Source organism: Heloderma suspectum, chromosome 2 (genome assembly GCF_057233095.1).
Source record: "Heloderma suspectum isolate Gila_16-S chromosome 2, 16-S_ref, whole genome shotgun sequence".
In the NCBI taxonomy this organism is placed as follows: domain Eukaryota; kingdom Metazoa; phylum Chordata; class Lepidosauria; order Squamata; family Helodermatidae; genus Heloderma; species Heloderma suspectum.
The window spans coordinates 36587808-36604837 of NC_139459.1; the positions used below are offsets into that span (position 1 = coordinate 36587808).

At 44.0% G+C, this 17030-nt stretch overlaps 1 protein-coding gene across 2 annotated transcripts in view; it reads right to left on the reverse strand.

Moving 5' to 3' along the window:
• LOC146352089 (chondroitin sulfate proteoglycan 4-like) overlaps positions 1-17030 on the reverse strand; it is a 62620-nt gene that overhangs the window by 23988 nt on the left and 21602 nt on the right. Inside the window, exons 2-5 of one of the 2 annotated variants that reach the window (XM_084833227.1) lie at positions 16680-16843; positions 10454-14020; positions 7357-7827; positions 6796-6972 (exon numbers count right to left, since the gene is read on the reverse strand). In XM_084833227.1, the coding sequence (XP_084689353.1) occupies positions 6796-6972; positions 7357-7827; positions 10454-14020; positions 16680-16843 (4379 nt within the window). The remainder of the gene's footprint in view (positions 1-6795; positions 6973-7356; positions 7828-10453; positions 14021-16679; positions 16844-17030) is intronic. The other variant, XM_084833228.1, reaches the window with a different exon arrangement.

The following is a 17030-nucleotide window of genomic DNA, read 5'->3' on the forward strand; positions in this document are numbered from 1 at the left end:
TTTTAGGACTGCAGTCTGGGCTACGTGTAGTTTTTTTCTTAATTGTCACTACTGGACAATTACATTAAATTAAATACTACAATAACCGGAGCCATTTTTGGTGATGGGAGAAGCTTTCACATAAATGAAAACAAGGCCCCCTTGTGGTTAGACTACTGCACGGTAGCTGAACTACTGTATCTATGCTTCAAATGACATCATCGAGAAAAAAGCTGGCACTAGCACTAACATAAAGCTGGCAGGGTATAGGAGAGTAGCTCTACTGAAAGAATGTTCAGTCTTACTAATCCCAAACACAAGCCACACATATATATCCCCCAAGAGGCCAAATTACTGATCAACTGCAGTGGCACGGGGCAGTATCCAAAACTGTCATTGATTGTGCTAGCGTAAACCAATGCTAGCGCAATGCCATTAATGCTTGCTAGGCAAAGGAGAAAATTTCAAAGGAGTGATTTGCTGCCAAAATTCAGCAGCAAACTGCACGGCCGAAATCTGGTGGCACATAACTGCTTTTTCCCTTGGCCTAGTGTGCTGATGCCGTTGCACTAGAGTGGGTTTATGCTAGCACAATATCATTAGCACTAATGCTGTGGCAGCATTGGACACTGCCCATGACTACATTTTTAAAATTAAAATGGGCTAGTGCAATCCTATCAGAATATAACAAGAGCCATGCTGGATCAGACCAAGAGTCTATCTAATCCAGCATTCTTTTCACGCAGTGGCCAACCAGCTGCCCACGGGAAACCTAGGAGCAGGACATGAGTGCAACAGCACCCTCCCACCCATGTTCCCCAGCAACTGGTGTACACAGGATTACAGCCTCTGTTACTGGAGGTAGCACGTGGCCATCAGGACTAGTAACCTTTAATAGCCTTCTCCTCCAAATATTTGTCTAACCCCCTTTTAAAGCCATCTAATTGGTAGCCATCACTACGTCTTGTGGTAATGTCTATGCATTATGCATGCCTACTTAGAAGTAAGCCCTGAGATCAATTGGACCTACTCCTGGTAAAGTATATATAGGATTGCAGCTGCAGACTGATTGTGCCTCCAATAGGAAAAGGTGAGGAAAATGTTCAAATTTATTTATTTATTTATTTATTTCATTTCTATACCGCCCAATAGCCGAAGCTCTCTGGGCGGTTCACAAAAACTAAAACCAAACAACACACAATAAAACAATTTAAAATATATAGAACATTAAAACCACAATATAACAATACAACCACAATAAAACCTAGCAGCAGTACAGGAGTTTAAAATACAAATTTAAAACAGCAAAGATAAAAATTTAGAAAGCTAAAATGCCTGGGAAAATAAAAAGGTCTTCACCTGGCGCTGAAAGGAGTACAATGTAGGTGCCAGGCGAACCTCACTAGGGAGCTCATTCCAGAGCCGGGGTGCCACAACAGAAAAAGCCCTCCTCCTAGTAGCCACCCGCCTCACTTCCTTTGGCAGGGGCTCACGGAGAAGGGCCGCTGATGATGATCTTAAGGTCCGGGCAGGCACCTATGGGAGGAGGCGATCCTTCAGGGTAACCTGGCCCCAAGCCGTTAAGGGCTTTGAATGTTAACACCAGCACTTTGAATTGGTCCCGGAAATGGACTGGCAGCCAGTGCAGCTGGAAAAGTACTGGCGTAATATGAGCTCACAGGCCAGTCCCTGTTAACAATCTTGCTGCCCTATTTTGGACCAGCTGAAGTTTCCGGACCGTTTTCAAAGGCAGCCCCACGTATAACGCATTGCAGTAATCCAGACGAGAAGTTATCAGAGCATGGATAACTGTAGCTAGGCTATCTCTGTCCAGATAAGGGCATAGTTGGTATACCAGCCTAAGCTGATAAAAAGTGCTCTGTGCCACTAAGTTCACCTGTGCCTCAAGTGACAGTTCTGGATCCAAGAGCACCCCCAAACTACGAACCTGATCCTTTAGGGGGAGTGCAACCCCCTCCAGAACAGGTTGAATATCACCTAGCCGGGCAGACGAACCACCCACTAACAGTACCTCCGTCTTGTCTGGGTTGAGTTTCAGTTTATTAGCCCTCATCCAGTCCATTACCGTGCCCAGGCACTGGTTCAGAACAGCCACTGCCTCACCTGGTTTTGATGAGAAAGAGAGGTAGAGCTGGGTGTCATCCGCATATTGATGGCACCTCAGCCCACACCTCCGGATAACCTCCCCCAGCGGTTTCATGTAGATGTTAAACAGCATGGGGGATAGAATAGAGCCCTGTGGAACCCCATGGCACAATTGCCATGGCACAGAGCAATAATCCCCCAGCACCACCTTCTGGAATCGGCCATCCAAGTAGGAGCGGAACCACTGTAGTGCAGTGCCTCCAACTCCCAACCCAGACAACCTATCCAGAAGGATACCATGGTCGATGGTATCGAAAGCCGCTGAGAGGTCCAGGAGAATCAACATGGTCGTACTCCCCCTGTCCCTCTCCCGGCAGAGGTCATCCCACAGGGCGACCAAGGCAGTTTCCGTTCCAAAACCAGGCCTGAAGCCCGACTGAAATGGATCTAGATAATCCGTTTCATTCAAGAGTGCCTGGAGCTGTCCTACAACCACCCGCTCAAGCACCTTGCCCAGGAAGGGGATGTTGGCCACTGGCCTATAATTGTTAACATCCTCTGGGTCCAGGTTAGGCTTTTTCAGGAGTGGTCTAATTACTGCCTCTTTTAAAGCAGCAGGCACCACTCCCTCTCTCAAGGAGGAATTTACAACCTCCTGGACCCAGCCGGACAACCCCTCCTTGTTTGATTTAATAAGCCATGAAGGGCAAGGGTCAAGCACACAAGTGGTCGATCGGACTTGGCCAAGCACCTTGTCTGCATCCCCAGGCCTCAGTAACTGAAACTCATCCAATAAAACTGGACCAGACGGTGCTCTGAACGCCTCTACCAATGGAACTGCATTAATGGTGGTGTCCAATTCATGACGAATCTGAGCGACTTTATCCTCAAAGTGCCGCGCAAACTCGTCACAGCGTGCTACCGAGGGTTCCACCGTCTCTCTCCCTGGCCCAGAATGTAATAGGCCGCGAACCACTCGGAAAAGCTCCGCCGGATGACAGTGAGAAGATGCAATGCTGGTGGAAAAGAACTGCCTCTTTGCCACCCTCACCGCCACAGAGTAGGCTCGATAGTGGGCTCTTACCTGTGTTCGGTCAGACTCAGCACAAGTTTTCCTCCACCTGCGTTCTAGCTGTCTCCCCTCTTGCTTCATTGCCCTCAGCTCAGGTGTATACCAAGGAGCTGGCCGGGCTCTGCTCAGAGGGAGAGGGCGCTTGGGTGCGATCGTGTCAACTGCCCGAGTCATCTCTGCATTCCACAGAGCGACCTGGGCTTCGACAGGAGCACCAGCCATACCAGCAGGAAAATCCCCCAGAGCCCTCTGGAATCCATCGGAATCCATTAATCTCCGGGGGCGGACCATTTTAATAGGTCCCCCACCCTTGCAGAGGGGAAAGGCCGCCAGAAGTCTAAACCTCAGCAGGAAGTGATCTGACCATGACAAAGGGACAGATGTTAATTCCTCCACTTTCAGATCACCATCCTCCTGCCCAGTCGAGAAAACCAGATCAAGCGTGTGTCCTTTTATATGCGTTGGGCTGATGACATGTTGGGACAGCCCCATGGTTGTCATGGCAGCCATGAAGTCCTGAGCCGCCCCGGATACAGCAGCCTCGGCATGGAAGTTGAGATCCCCCAGGACCATCATCCTGGGGGTCCTCAACACCAAGTCCGAGACCACCTCCGTCAGCTCAGGCAGGGAGTCTGATGGGCAGCAGGGTGGGCGGTACACCAACAGAATCCCTAATCTGTCCCGGGTACCCAACACAAGGTACAGACACTCAAGATCCGCACTCGAATGAGCAGGAAGCCTAGAGAGGGAGATTGAATTCCTATAGACCACGGCAACCCCCCCTCCCTGACCCTCAAGTCGGTGTTGGTGCTGCACTGAGTACCCAGGAGGGCACAGCTGGGAGAGAGTGACCCCTCCCAGTTCCCCCACCCAGGTCTCAGTAATACATGCCAGGTCAGCCCCCTCATCCACAATCAAATCATGGATGAGGGAGGTCTTATTTTGGGCCGACCTGGCATTCAGCAGCAGCACCACCAGACCCGAGGGCAGACTGGTAAGGCTGCCAGGAACCATCAGGTTGGGGGAAGAACCAGAAGAGGGGACAGCTGTAAGGTGTCTAGCCCCTCTTCTCCTCAGCTGGCCTGTTAATCCCCCAACGCCATACCTCCCCCTGCCCGTGACCACAGTTATGGTGGCACCTCCCCCACCCCCTGAGTTGTCCAATAGTCCTCCCAGGCACATATTAAAATATTGAGATATAAAATATACAACAGTTTAAAAGAATATAAAAGAGATAAAAGAGAACAGCAGCTAAGAAGGAGCAGATAGTCCACGTTTGCCCCTTCCCCTGGTCTTTAAAGCTGCTGCCCTCTGCTGCTGCTGCTATTTGCTGCTGGTGTTGTGGCTGCTGGTGTCTCTGGAGAGGCAGGTGGGTAGATCTTGCGACTCCAAGTGCGACGCTAAGTGCGCACTTAGCGTCGCACTTGGCGCGACGCCTTAAGTACCTGTGGGCGGGGGCAAATGAGACATTTTCCAAAAGAATGATCATCACTGAACTTGCCAGTCCTTTAGACAACAGTAGGGAACCTGTAACTGTCCAGATGTTGTTAAATTCTAACCCCCATCAGCCCTATCCTGCATGCCCACTGGTCAGGGACTATGGAGTTTGTGGTCCAACAACATCTGGCCCCCCATCCTTGCTTTAGAATATGAAAAAGCCCATTGAACAAGCTGGAAAGGATTCAGAGGAGAGCTACAAAAGTTGTAAAGGGGATAGTGGGCAAACTCTTATGAACCCCAGGAGAAAAACTAGCCATGGAAAAAGAGTCAAGAATATTATGCTCAGAGTTTGAAGTTTAAAAACAACAACCCTGAAATAAGATAAAGAATGTTTGCCCTATTCATTGCCATACACTAACAAGCAACTGTTTTTTTATTACAGAGAATCAGATTTAAATGACAGATCAGAGCGGGAATTTACTGTAATCTCACAGAAATCCCCTCTTCCAGTGTTACGCTCCTCATGCAAGAAGACCACTTGCAGTTCTTTGCAAGAGCAGGCTAGTTAAAATATTGTCTGCAACGGCTCTGAGGGCTAAACTACATGTTGCGCTTATTGCGTAGTTTGTAGTTTCATACTGTTGGGGTTTGATTTAGGGATATTTTGATATATTAAGTCCAGGTGCTGCAGGGTGGATGGTTCTAATTTTGAACATGGTGAAGGGAGGCTTATCTCTTTTCTCCCCAGTCATATTCTATTCTATTCTATTCTATTCTATTCTATTCTATTCTATTCTTTCATTCATTCATTCATTTATTTCATTTCTATACCGCCCAATAGCTGAAGCTCTCTGGGCGGTTCACCAAAATTAAAACCAAATGGCAAACAATAAAACAATATAAAATATATAGAACATTAGAGCCACAATATAACAATGCAACCACAATAAAATATTCTGCACTAAAATTGCTCCCCCTGCACAGCTGGGGGGGGGGGCGCCACTGGGAACTTTTTTTCTAATGTGCCAAGCTGCACAGGGAGAGTGCAGACATAAGCCTCCCCTCACCACACACTTGAGCATAACCAATGGTGAGGGACAATGGGAGCTGTAGGCCAAAATATCTGGAAGACTACAAGTTGCCGACCCCTGCTACAGAACGACATGCTATACAATCAGTGTAACATGCAGTTTGGTCCGGAGATTGTCTTGCTTGTGGGAAAAGCACAGGTGACTGTGAGAGTGTACAGGAACTAAAAGGCCCCAGAGGCAGTGGTTAATGGAGATGAGATGACTGCGGTGTGATTGGAGAAGCTGTAGTTTTAAAAAGAAGGGACGTCATAAAAGTGGGTAGTCGCTAGGGATGTCCACTGCTAGGAAATCCATTTCTTTTTTAGCTTAACTGAGTTCTGTGACATGTATGACTCGCTTTGCATTCTTGAGCCCAGCTGTGGGCTGTTCCCTGAACCCCAGGAACTTTTTGCACATTTTTTTAATGTTCTGCAATTTGTGCAAATTTCTGAGCAATATGCACAATTGACAGCTCAATTTGAGTGAACTACATAAATTTGGCCTTGATTTGTGCTAATTATGCAAATTCGGGCATAATTTGCACAGATTGGGCCATAATTTGCCCAAACTACACCGTAATTTGCACAAATTACTCAGAAATTTGCACAAACTGCAGAACCTTAAAAATGCACAAATTCCCGGAAAATCTGCAAACTGGCCCAACTCACTGCAGATCAAGTCAGACACCACAGCCGGGACTGAAACGAAGTCTGGGGGGCCGAGCCTAGGAAAACTGTTGAACTCCATCCCCAAAATGCATTTCTCTAACATCCCTACTAGCTGCCTGGTTCAGTCTTTTCACATGGTACAGTTCTCACCATGGCAAGTGAATCACAGATAAAGTTTGCTTCAAATTTAGCACCAGTAAAAGAAAGCACAGTTCAATATAGAGGCAGTTCAAGCCCTATAAACTCTGGTTTGTGCTCCAGTTGATCAGTGTAGAAAGATTATCTTCACACAGCGTAGATAACTCCATAGACAAACAACGCTTTTCATACATATGTGTAAGATAAATCTAAGGAACTGAAGACGACCTCTGAAGTTCTAGTTGCACATGTTGTCTTTTATATAAAGACATTCGTAGTTAATCTGTTAAAAATTTAGAGTTTGCAATTACACAAGACTCACCCGAAGTATTTTGTTTCTCCTTATAACCGGAGCTTCATCGTTTACTGGTGTAACAGTCACAAATACAATTTTAGGCAAGCTCTGTTTCCAAAGTTCTGTGCTGTTTGCTATGATGGTGAAATTATCTAGCAGCTGTTCACTGTCATCATGAATATAGAAGATTAATCCTTGTTCCATCTGAAAAGGGAAAGTAACCAAATTAAGAATCTATCACATTCCAAAAATTAAACTGCAAGGACTCAATTCACTCTTATTCTTCAACAACTGTGATTTTATCTCACCATATCATTCTTTTCCTACTTTTATATACAATATTATATATGATAATGGAAGTTAATACAAATTTCTTAACAAAAAATTAATTTACATAATTACAGTACAACATTTAAAATTTTTATGCAACATTCTAAGAATATAGGAGGTTTCTCATAATCAGAGTCAGTGTATTTTGATCAATGGAATCCAGAAAACTTTACAATATATAATTTGCAAAGAATAATCTATATATTGCTTTTTAGATGAAAAAAATTAAAAGTGGAATTATGTTTTGAGCAACTTTACCTGTTTTTTGGTAAATTTAGCTAGTGCCACTCTAGGAAAGTGAGAGTTTGCAATACGTCCATATTTTGGTGGCTCAACTAAACTGAATTCACAATTGAGCTCCACAAAATGGCTATTAGGAATTTTTAGAAAATCTTCCTTCAGGGCTTTCAACCCCCCTTCAGCAACTGTGAAGTTGAGCAGTTCTAGTGGGATCTGCTTTGGGATGATGTCTATGGCAATTTCTATCCCATTGACTGTCAGGATGCCATTGGTCACGTCAACAGAAAACTGGTCTTGGAGCTGGTTGGAAACGGTTTGCACATACTGGATATTGCCATCATTAATATCTTGCTGGGTAAAGGACAAAACTGGATTTTCTTCTGCTCCAAGGTAGCCTTCCTCTGATGCAAACTTCCGAAGGTACCCATAAACTGGAGGTGACTGTACTTTGAACTCTATCTCTGATGGCAAACTGTTTTCATGCACAACCTTAAAAAGTATATGCACAGTGAATTAAAAACATATAAGCATTGTTTTTCTATTTACAGCTTTTGGCATTTAATCCTTAATAAGTACAGCAGGGAATACACATCCACCGTTGGCATCACTCACTGAACTTGCCCAAGGCTCTTTGCCAAAGGGGCTTGCTGGTGGAGTGGTGGTAGTGTAGATATCCCTGCCACTGTAGAGATACAGGTGCCATCATTTTGGCAACTGCTATTGCTACACCATGCATGTACACAATTTGCACTCTGGTACAGCCTATGAAGATATGACACAGACATACTGTGTTAGACCTTTGGTCCATCTAGACAGTGCTGCCCACTCTGATTGGCAGTAGCTCTCCAGGGTCTCAGGCAAGGAGTCCTTTTCCAGCATTGCTATGTGATTTTTTTTAAGTGGAGTTTTTAGAAACTAGATTGTTACAAAACAACAACAGCAACTGAGGTTGAGCCCAAGACCATCTGCATGCAAAGAATGTACTCTGCTATTGAACTATGTCCCCCACCTTTAAAAAAAGTTTTAAAAGCTCTGCCTTTTACTTGTAAAACCCACACACACATTTCTAGTCCTCATGGTTATGGAAATAGATCATACTATCTTTTACCTAAGAGCTCAAAAATCATCCCATGTTTATACTATCATGAATATCAAGAAAGGAAGCATTATTCCCTTTAATAGCAAATTCAGGTGGTGAATGACAATAGATATGGAGCTAAAACGGGACCACTGAAAAATAAAAGGGAGGTATTAGAATGTTCAGGAGTACAAAAAATTGTAAGGAGATGAAAATAACCCACAACAGCTCAATAGAGACTGAACATGTGCTATCTAAAACAAAGGAAATATTTATTTTTTCCCTTCAAAGCTGTCATTTTAGTCACCCGCAATGTTTATACAGACTGAACAGAGTACTTAAGAGAGCAATCCAAAGCTCCCCAGGAGAGCTGCTGAGGGTGGTAGGATGCTGCAGATGTTCCTCTCTGCAGGCAGAAGCCTCCTTGGTCTAGTAGTGACAAGCTCTGCTGCCATGGCTGACCCACTGAATGAGGTGTCCTGCAGGCACTGGTGGCCGGCCAGAGCAGAAAGTTCCAGGGGCATGTTGGAGAAGGCCATTAATCTGAAGGATCCTTTGTCCCCTCATTTCCCTGACATGTCCCCAAACAGGCCTTGTAACTATGCCAGCCCTGGAGCTGACATAATTAATTCCCTCCCATTGTTTCAGTGGAAGGTAAAGGTTTTAAAAAACTAAAACGGCAGCTCAAAAACTGATCACCCACCTCTCACCCTAAATGCTGCGAGCCAGAAGGGCTTTGGATGTAGCAGCCTTGGTTCTCCCCCTCCTCTCCCCTGACAAGTAGGATTACTCTGCCAATCAATTAAAATCTGCATAAATTCACATGTAACTAAAACAAAAGTTGCAATTAATTAAAAGTTGATTGATTTAATTGACTGAAATTTTCTAGTCAAGTACCGTCCTTAGTAAATCACTTGATCATCTCCCATGCAACAAGATAGAAAAGCTTGTGTAAACTTTTGCTGTATGTGACGGAGGGAGCAATTCTATGTCCCCTCGACAGTATCTGGGGGACATAGGATTGTTTGCTTCCTGGGATCTGAGGTCGGAACCAGGGCTCCGACCTCGGAGCCCAGAAACTGTGCTCCCCTCCCCCTCCCCCTGTAGCTTGTGTGGTTCCCTCTACACCGGCTACATCTCCATGCTTGGAAATGGGGCATGGAGATGGGGAAGGGGATGGTCCCGGTGGCTGGGAGGGGAGAAGACTGGGGAAGCTGTGTTACATAGCTTCCTATGCACGTCCCAGCCTCCTTCCCTCCTGCTTGGAAATGCCAAACGCGTGAAATCACCCATCTAGCAAAAATGCAAGCCGTCAGAGCATGGAGGCGAGGATCGCCTCTGTGTTCTGGCCAGATATTCAGCAGTCTCAGACTTCGGAGGCTGATGACTATCTTGATAGTATTGCATCCTAATTGATTTTTTGTTATGTATGTACCTAGTACTGTTTGTAATGGCTTTTATTATGATTTTTAAATTGTTATATTGTTGTTCATTTGATATGTAATGAGCTGCTTTAGGCGGAATCTTTCAGGTAAGCGGCATACAAATAAAACAGATGAAAATGATGATGGTTCTTCTCTTTCACTGCCAGTGCACTGATATACCAGAGTATATGGGGACAGTTGGATTACCAGAAGTTTCAATGGACTAATTGGCAAAGTTGATACTATCCTCCAGCTTGAACCTTAATTAATTTTAAGTGAAGTAATGCTTCCTCCCCTCCAGAAGGATGTCTGAGCTTCTCAGGTAGTTCCAAAGAGCATGAAACTTTTGGGCAATAGTTACCATGTGACTGAATCATGTTCAGGCCAATATTAATAATATTGGCCTGAACATGATTCAGTCAATGGCCAACTATTGTTATTTATATTCTGCACTAAGTGTACAAGTGTTCATAATCTTTGCAGCATTTATTCCTGCATTAACTTTGTGGGAGAGATCATTAATGCTTAGCTTGGGTTGGGTCATGTCCATAGTACACAAAAGAAAACATATTCAGTATATGTTGTTATGAATTATTCAAGAACTTCAGCTTACCAGCAATTTTCCTTTACTGATTTTAACTGGTTTTCCTTCTTCAACCAAAAAGCTGCTGTTGTGTACAACCATTGGTGAACGCTGATGACTTTCCAAGTATATACGGACATTCATTTCAGCATCCAACTGGACACCTTTAGCATAAACTGTAAAGTTAAATGTGTCAACCAGATTGTTACTATCATCATGCCTATAAGTCACATGTCCTATTTTTAGGTCATGTTGAGTGAAAGTGCCCAGTGCTAAATTATTTACAAAGATTTTTCCATACTTCGGAGATGAGAACATCTCAAATGTAATTTCATGATTGCTTCTAATGTCTTGGTTTGTGGTAGCACTCAAGTTAGCTGCAGTGATTGTTCCCTCTCTTCCTTTCTGGATCAATAACCCGGTATTGTTTTCTAGATGGATGTAGGGGTTGGAAGCACTTACTTCTAGCAGTGATGATGTATAGTGCTTCCCATCAGTTACGAACAACACAAAGCGGCCATAGTCTGCCCCATGGTGTATATACAGGACTTGCTTTTGTGCCAGATCCTCTTGCTTGAACTGGTACAACCTATGAGAGGTTTCATTGACAAGAACCAGCTCTCCATTAGGAATGCCACGCCTGGTATACAACAACTGCTTATCATCAAAATCAGTGTCGGGATCATGGTAGCAAAGATCAGCCAAGGTCAACAGTTTTCTTCCATTCTTAACAACATGGAATACTTTATCTACCATGCGGACTGGTTTCTCATCATTTTTCAGCTGGACAGAAATGTTAAATTTGAGCTCTGTTGATAAAAGGGGTTCTTTTTCCATGTCAGGGCTCACTCGTTCTCCAGATTTTATGGCAATTGCAGTGATATCAATTTCATCATGCTGTGTCTCAGAGTCATCATGTACATACATAAGGCGTTTACCAATTATATCCTGATTTGTGAAACTACTAAGATTATTGTTACTTTTAGGAGAATTGGAAAAATTAATCAGAGTTAACTTCCCATGCCGAGGGCTCTTTGTGACTTTATACTGGAAGGTCTTGTTGTCAAGAGTTTGTGCAAATAATTCCGATATTGTTATCAGTTTTCCTTCGCCCTCAGTAACAGTGAGGCCACTGTTTGTCAAAAAAATGCTTCGTGGGTCTGTTTTAATGTTGATTTTGAAATCACAGATATTTGATACAACGTATTTTGTAGAAATCAGGAATTGAAATGAATCCTGAGTTTCCCCATGGGGCCTACTGATCAATTGATATTCTACTTCCTTATCAGAAATGTTCTTCTGGCTGAAGGTTGAATTTATCTGCAGAGAGACATTGTTAAGCAGAATGCTTCCTTTTTCAGGCAAGGACTGCAACTTGTAATGAAATTCATTTTCCGGTACTTTCACTTGTGATATTTCAGCGAGAAGGTTATCAGAGCTCAGGTACTCTCTCTTTGACTTATCAATTACTAATGGCACATGTCTCAGGAAATTATACCTCAACCATTTCACCATGACAGGAAACAAAAACTCTTCACTTACTTTGCTGCCAATGCTTACTTTAAATTTAAAGTGCTCAAGGGCATTATTCTGCTGCATCTCTCTGAAGGTAGAAGCATATCTCACATGGCCCTGTTCAACAGAGTGTTGGGAAAAAGAGTCGGTTTGTTTCCATTCTCCACCAGCCTGTCTCCTCTGAATTTCTCCATAGCAGGGTAGCTCTGTGATCTCATATCGTACCTCCAGCTCTTGTTGGAAAGCATTTGTTTCAGAGGCCAAATGGCTGAGCCTGATCAAAGCTGCATCACCTTGTAGCACATGAACTCCTGTGTTGTTGACCAATTTATAATCCAAGGGTACGGCTACGACACGCAACACAACTGTGTTGCTGACTTTCTCCCCATCGCTTGCTCGCAGAACAATCCTGGAGTTCTTAACTCCAGTGTGGACAAAGCAAACACTGCTATTTTGTAAGTCCTTGTAAGAAAACGTAGTAATAGCCTTTCCAGGATTCTTGGGATTTTCTAGAAATCCTGCATCTGCATTCAGATTCCCAAGGACCGAAATACTGAGGTCTGCAGCACTTGTGTCACTGTCTGAAATATTTATTGAATCTACATTCAGGCATTTCTTTGAGTGTTCTAAGAGAAGAAACAAGTTTCCGTTTGGGAGTGTGAGTTCTGGAGCATCGTTTATGGGTCTTACCGTAATGGTAAACACGTACTCCTGGTTTCCTTGCAGATTTGGAGGCATCTCTTTTTTACTGCTTGTAGAAATGGAGAAAGTGAAATAATCATAGCTTTCTTCAGAGCCATCATGGACATACAGAACTCTGCCTTGCCACAAATCTAGCATGGTAAATGTGGACTCTTCCTGCTCTGGTTCAACATTCAACCTCAAATGGCCATGGGAAGGGTGGCTTTTAATTTTAAAAAGAATTTGTGATTGGCGAATCCCGAGTTTCTTGAATTCCACAATGACTTTGATGTGCTTAGATTCAAGAGTTGCTTGTCCACCTTCTGGAACAATCAAGTTGTTTACAACCAAAAACTGGCCATGACTCTCTTTCCCATGGAGTTTGGAGGCAACAGTACCAGCAACTGAAATGGGAGCTGCTGTTTTAACAAGCTGCTTTTTAGGGGCTACAATCGGATATGTACTAAAGGTACTCTCAGTTTTGCATCCTACTGAAATATCTTTAGTCACAAGAACATTCTTTAAGGAATTCCTTTCTGAGCCAACATTCAAATCTCTCAAGCAGCCTCTGAATGATCCCCCTTGAGCGGATCTTCCAGAAACTGAAGCTAATCCTAGTTTCAGCACTTCTGCTCGGATGACATCATTTACTCCACCTATATAAAGGGCTCCCTTAAGAATAGGAAGCTTATTGTGGGAGGGCAATGATGTTTTCACAGTTTCCTTCTCTAATGTGAGTTCAATATGTTTTGCAAAAAATTTCAGTTCGACAGGGTGCCACCGGCTATCATTGACGGGGCTAAGGGAAGAAAGCTGAATTCTGTTCTTACCCTTTCCAACATGAGCTTTAATGAGACCATTTTCAATTTCCATTGCAACAAAATCTCCCCCTGGACCAGAACTGTAGAGCAGCAAGCCTCTCTGAGCTGTGGTTTGTACTGTATACGTCAGGACTCCTTCTGCCTGGACATTCCACAAAGGAAAAGAAACATAGGACTTGGAACTAAAGAAACTAATGGATTCCTCATCATCTGAAAAAAATTCATCGCTGCAGCTCAGTGACACTTCGTGAACTTTTTTAATTCTAGAAGGTCTCAGGGATGTTAAGATGTCATGCTTGTTAAATACTACGTCATTCATACATCCTCGGAAATTAGTTTGTGCACCATCAAGGTAAGGAATATTAAGCCCTCCACTCCCACCAACGTAGATGCCATGTTCGATGTTTAGTTCAAACAGAATACCTGGCAATTTTGTACTAGCTTGATAGTTTTTGTCTATCACTATAGTAATATTATCTCTTTCATGATGGACTTCTAGAAGGTGCCATGCTAAATCATTCAGCTGGGAACTCCGGTGGGAATGGAGGATTTGTTCGCCTGCTCCAAGATTGATTCTCACCTGCAAAAAGGAATATAGTCTGAATCATCCTATGAGTCAAAAAATATTAACAAAAAGCTAATCAAATGAACTTTATGCACAAAACCTTCTTTCCCATCAATGTTTTTGGGAATGGGAAAGAATATAAAATACAGACTCTGCAGATATGTACATAAGCTGAATATGAGTGGGACATACGTACCGCATTCAGATCCTGAGCAAACAGCTGGACATGGTTTAGCATTATAAAACAAGACGTGGTGATCCTTGGGCTCTCCTGTTTTGCATGCAAAGAGTGGAGTTTGAAAGCTTTCCACTCTTTAGTTTTGAATAAATCATAGTTCCCCATTACATCCAGACTCAGGAACGTGGTTCATTCTAACTGTAGTTAGGTCGAACAAGCTAGGATCAAACCATGTTTCAAAACCCGGTTTATTAACTAACCACACTTAGACTAAATGACAGTTCCTAAGTTCAGGCTTCATGGGAAAGTGTCAGGCTCCCAGCTGACCCAAGCCTAGGGAAGACCACTTTGGAGGAGGATCGAGATTCCATAGCAAACCCCAGTCCCACAGAAGACATGGGGCAACCTGAGGAATCCCATCATAGGGTTGTCTTGCAGAAATCCCAAAGAACCCATTTGATTCCATACCGATCCCTGCCTTGGTTTCTGACCCTCTTCCCTTGTCCCAAAGCTCTCTGGAGGACTGACAGAGGCAGACCAGGCGGGAGACTTGGAGTACCTGCCTGGCCATTAGAAGACCTGTTTGCCCAAAGTCTACTCAGGAGCAAGGGTCTACTCATGAGGAGGGGAAAGTCCCATCTGCAGAGAATGAGGAAGTACAGCCGGCTGCAATGGCTAAACCAGGAAGAGAGGGAGCTGTATATAAGCCCTCAGTCTTCTCCCAGACTGTGTTAACAACTCCCTTTGAGTTCTTCGCTCTAGCTCTCTTCTCAGGGCAGAAACTGTGGGTTATTCAAACTGTAAGGGGAAGCTTCAATCTCCTCCCTTTGTGTGTGGAAGAAGGGATGGGGGGAAGCATGTGAGCTGGGGCCTTGTCGCACCTCATTCTTGTAAGCCATGGTTTAACATGGTGTTTGAACCAGGCCAGTATCAGTAAAGAAATAAACTGCACTGAGTACTTTGCAAAGTACACTGGTGGGATATAAATATTTCACCTCTGTCGGTAAGCATTCTGAGTGCATGATGCACCCAGATCTTTGCTCTTAGTCTAAGGGTGTGGAGCCTGTAGCAGTCCAGATATTGGGGTCTAACCCCCATCAACCCCAGCCAGCATGGCCAATGGTCAGGGTTGATGGGAGTTGTAGACCAACAGCAACAGGTGGGTCACATGTTCTCCATCCAAGACTTAGAGCATCTCTACACCAGCCTAAAATCCCACATCTAAAAGGGGGCTTTCTGCTTCCGTTTTAAATGCAGCCTCATGACGGACTCCCTTTACACGTGCTCTCCTTTCCCCCTTGCCTTTCCCCCTCTTTCTCCCCCTTCTCTGAGTCTTCCATATGTTTCATTGATCTAGCTCCTCTTCTTGTGGCTTTTCCTTTTTCATGGAGGGTACTCAAGCAGAACATAAGCAGGGTAATTTGATACCTCATTATCTCCAATCTATTTCAAAATGGAATAAAGGTCATTTAGTGGAGGAGATGCCTTGGAGGTTAACAGCATCATCTAAATGGCCCGCAAACTTCCGTGAGTGAGCAATTCCAATAGCAGGATAAAAGCTCCGTGTGAAGAAGCCCTTACTCTAAAAGTCCAGTAACTGCAATTTGAACTGTGCGTTAATAAAGAACGATTTATTAACGATGTCTATCAGTATGTCTATCTACTGATGTCTATCAGTAATGCCATCTTAATTTGCATGGTGCTTTATCTTTGTCATACAAACTATTAGGGATGTTAGAGAATTCTGCCACGGACTCCAATGAGGCCGGATTCTAAAGAATCCGGCCCCTCGGAGTCCGTGGCGGAACGGACCACCCACCTCTGCCACCCCGCGAAGTTGCCCTGGAACAGATCCTACCTGCCACCGGCTGGGTCTGGTCTGTCCGCTGCTTTCCGCTGCCGGTCTGTGGAAGAAAATGGCATCCGGCGTAGCGGACGCCATTTACGTCCCTTCTCTTTGCCGTGATAGGCTACGTAAATCTTTACGTAGCCTATCACAGCAAAGAGCAGGGACGCAAATAGCAGGGATGCAAATAGCGTCCGCTACGCCATTTGCGTCCCTTCTCTTTGCCATGATAGGCTACATAAAGATTTATGTAGCCTATCACGACAAAGAGCAGGGACGCAAATGGCGTACGCTATGCCGGACACCATTTGCATCCGCAGATTGGCAGCGACCGGAAGTCTGTCAGCGGCCAGAGCCAGCTGGCAGCTCTGCGGACTTGCCATGGAGCAGAGCCAGCCGGCGAGGATTCTGGGGGGGAGGGACAGGATGGATCGCCTCCCCCCCTGCGGACCCCCCGCGGACTCCAGGTAAGGGGGTTTCGTACATCCCTACAAACTATATGAATTAGAACTGGTAAAACTCAAATTATCATATTTTTATTTTCTTGTTTCCCTTTCTTAAAAAAACAACAACTTTAGAATGAAGTACTGAGCTAAATATACAAATGGTCTAAATTAGTATGAAGTAGCTTTGTATGTTTATAACCTTACGTGTATCTTTCCAGAATGTAATTCCACCAAAAAATAAACTTCTTTTCCCGCAGCAAGAAAAAGCAATCCATCTGGTTTACTTGTTTGAAAATGTAATTTCAGTGATATTGTAGAAGATGATTCAGCAACATTTAACTGTACAAAGCTTTCGCCGTAAAATGATGCTAAAAAGCAAAGAACAAAGGAAGTTATTGTATGCTTGCCTATGTAAAATGACTTTCCAACATTACATGTGGATGCCACATCTAGAATTAAGAATGTGCAGAAGTAAGAATTCACCTTTCTTCCAAGTCCACCAGTTTTATGGCTCTAACAAGATTTACTATAAGATTTAAAATACAGTTTAAAATA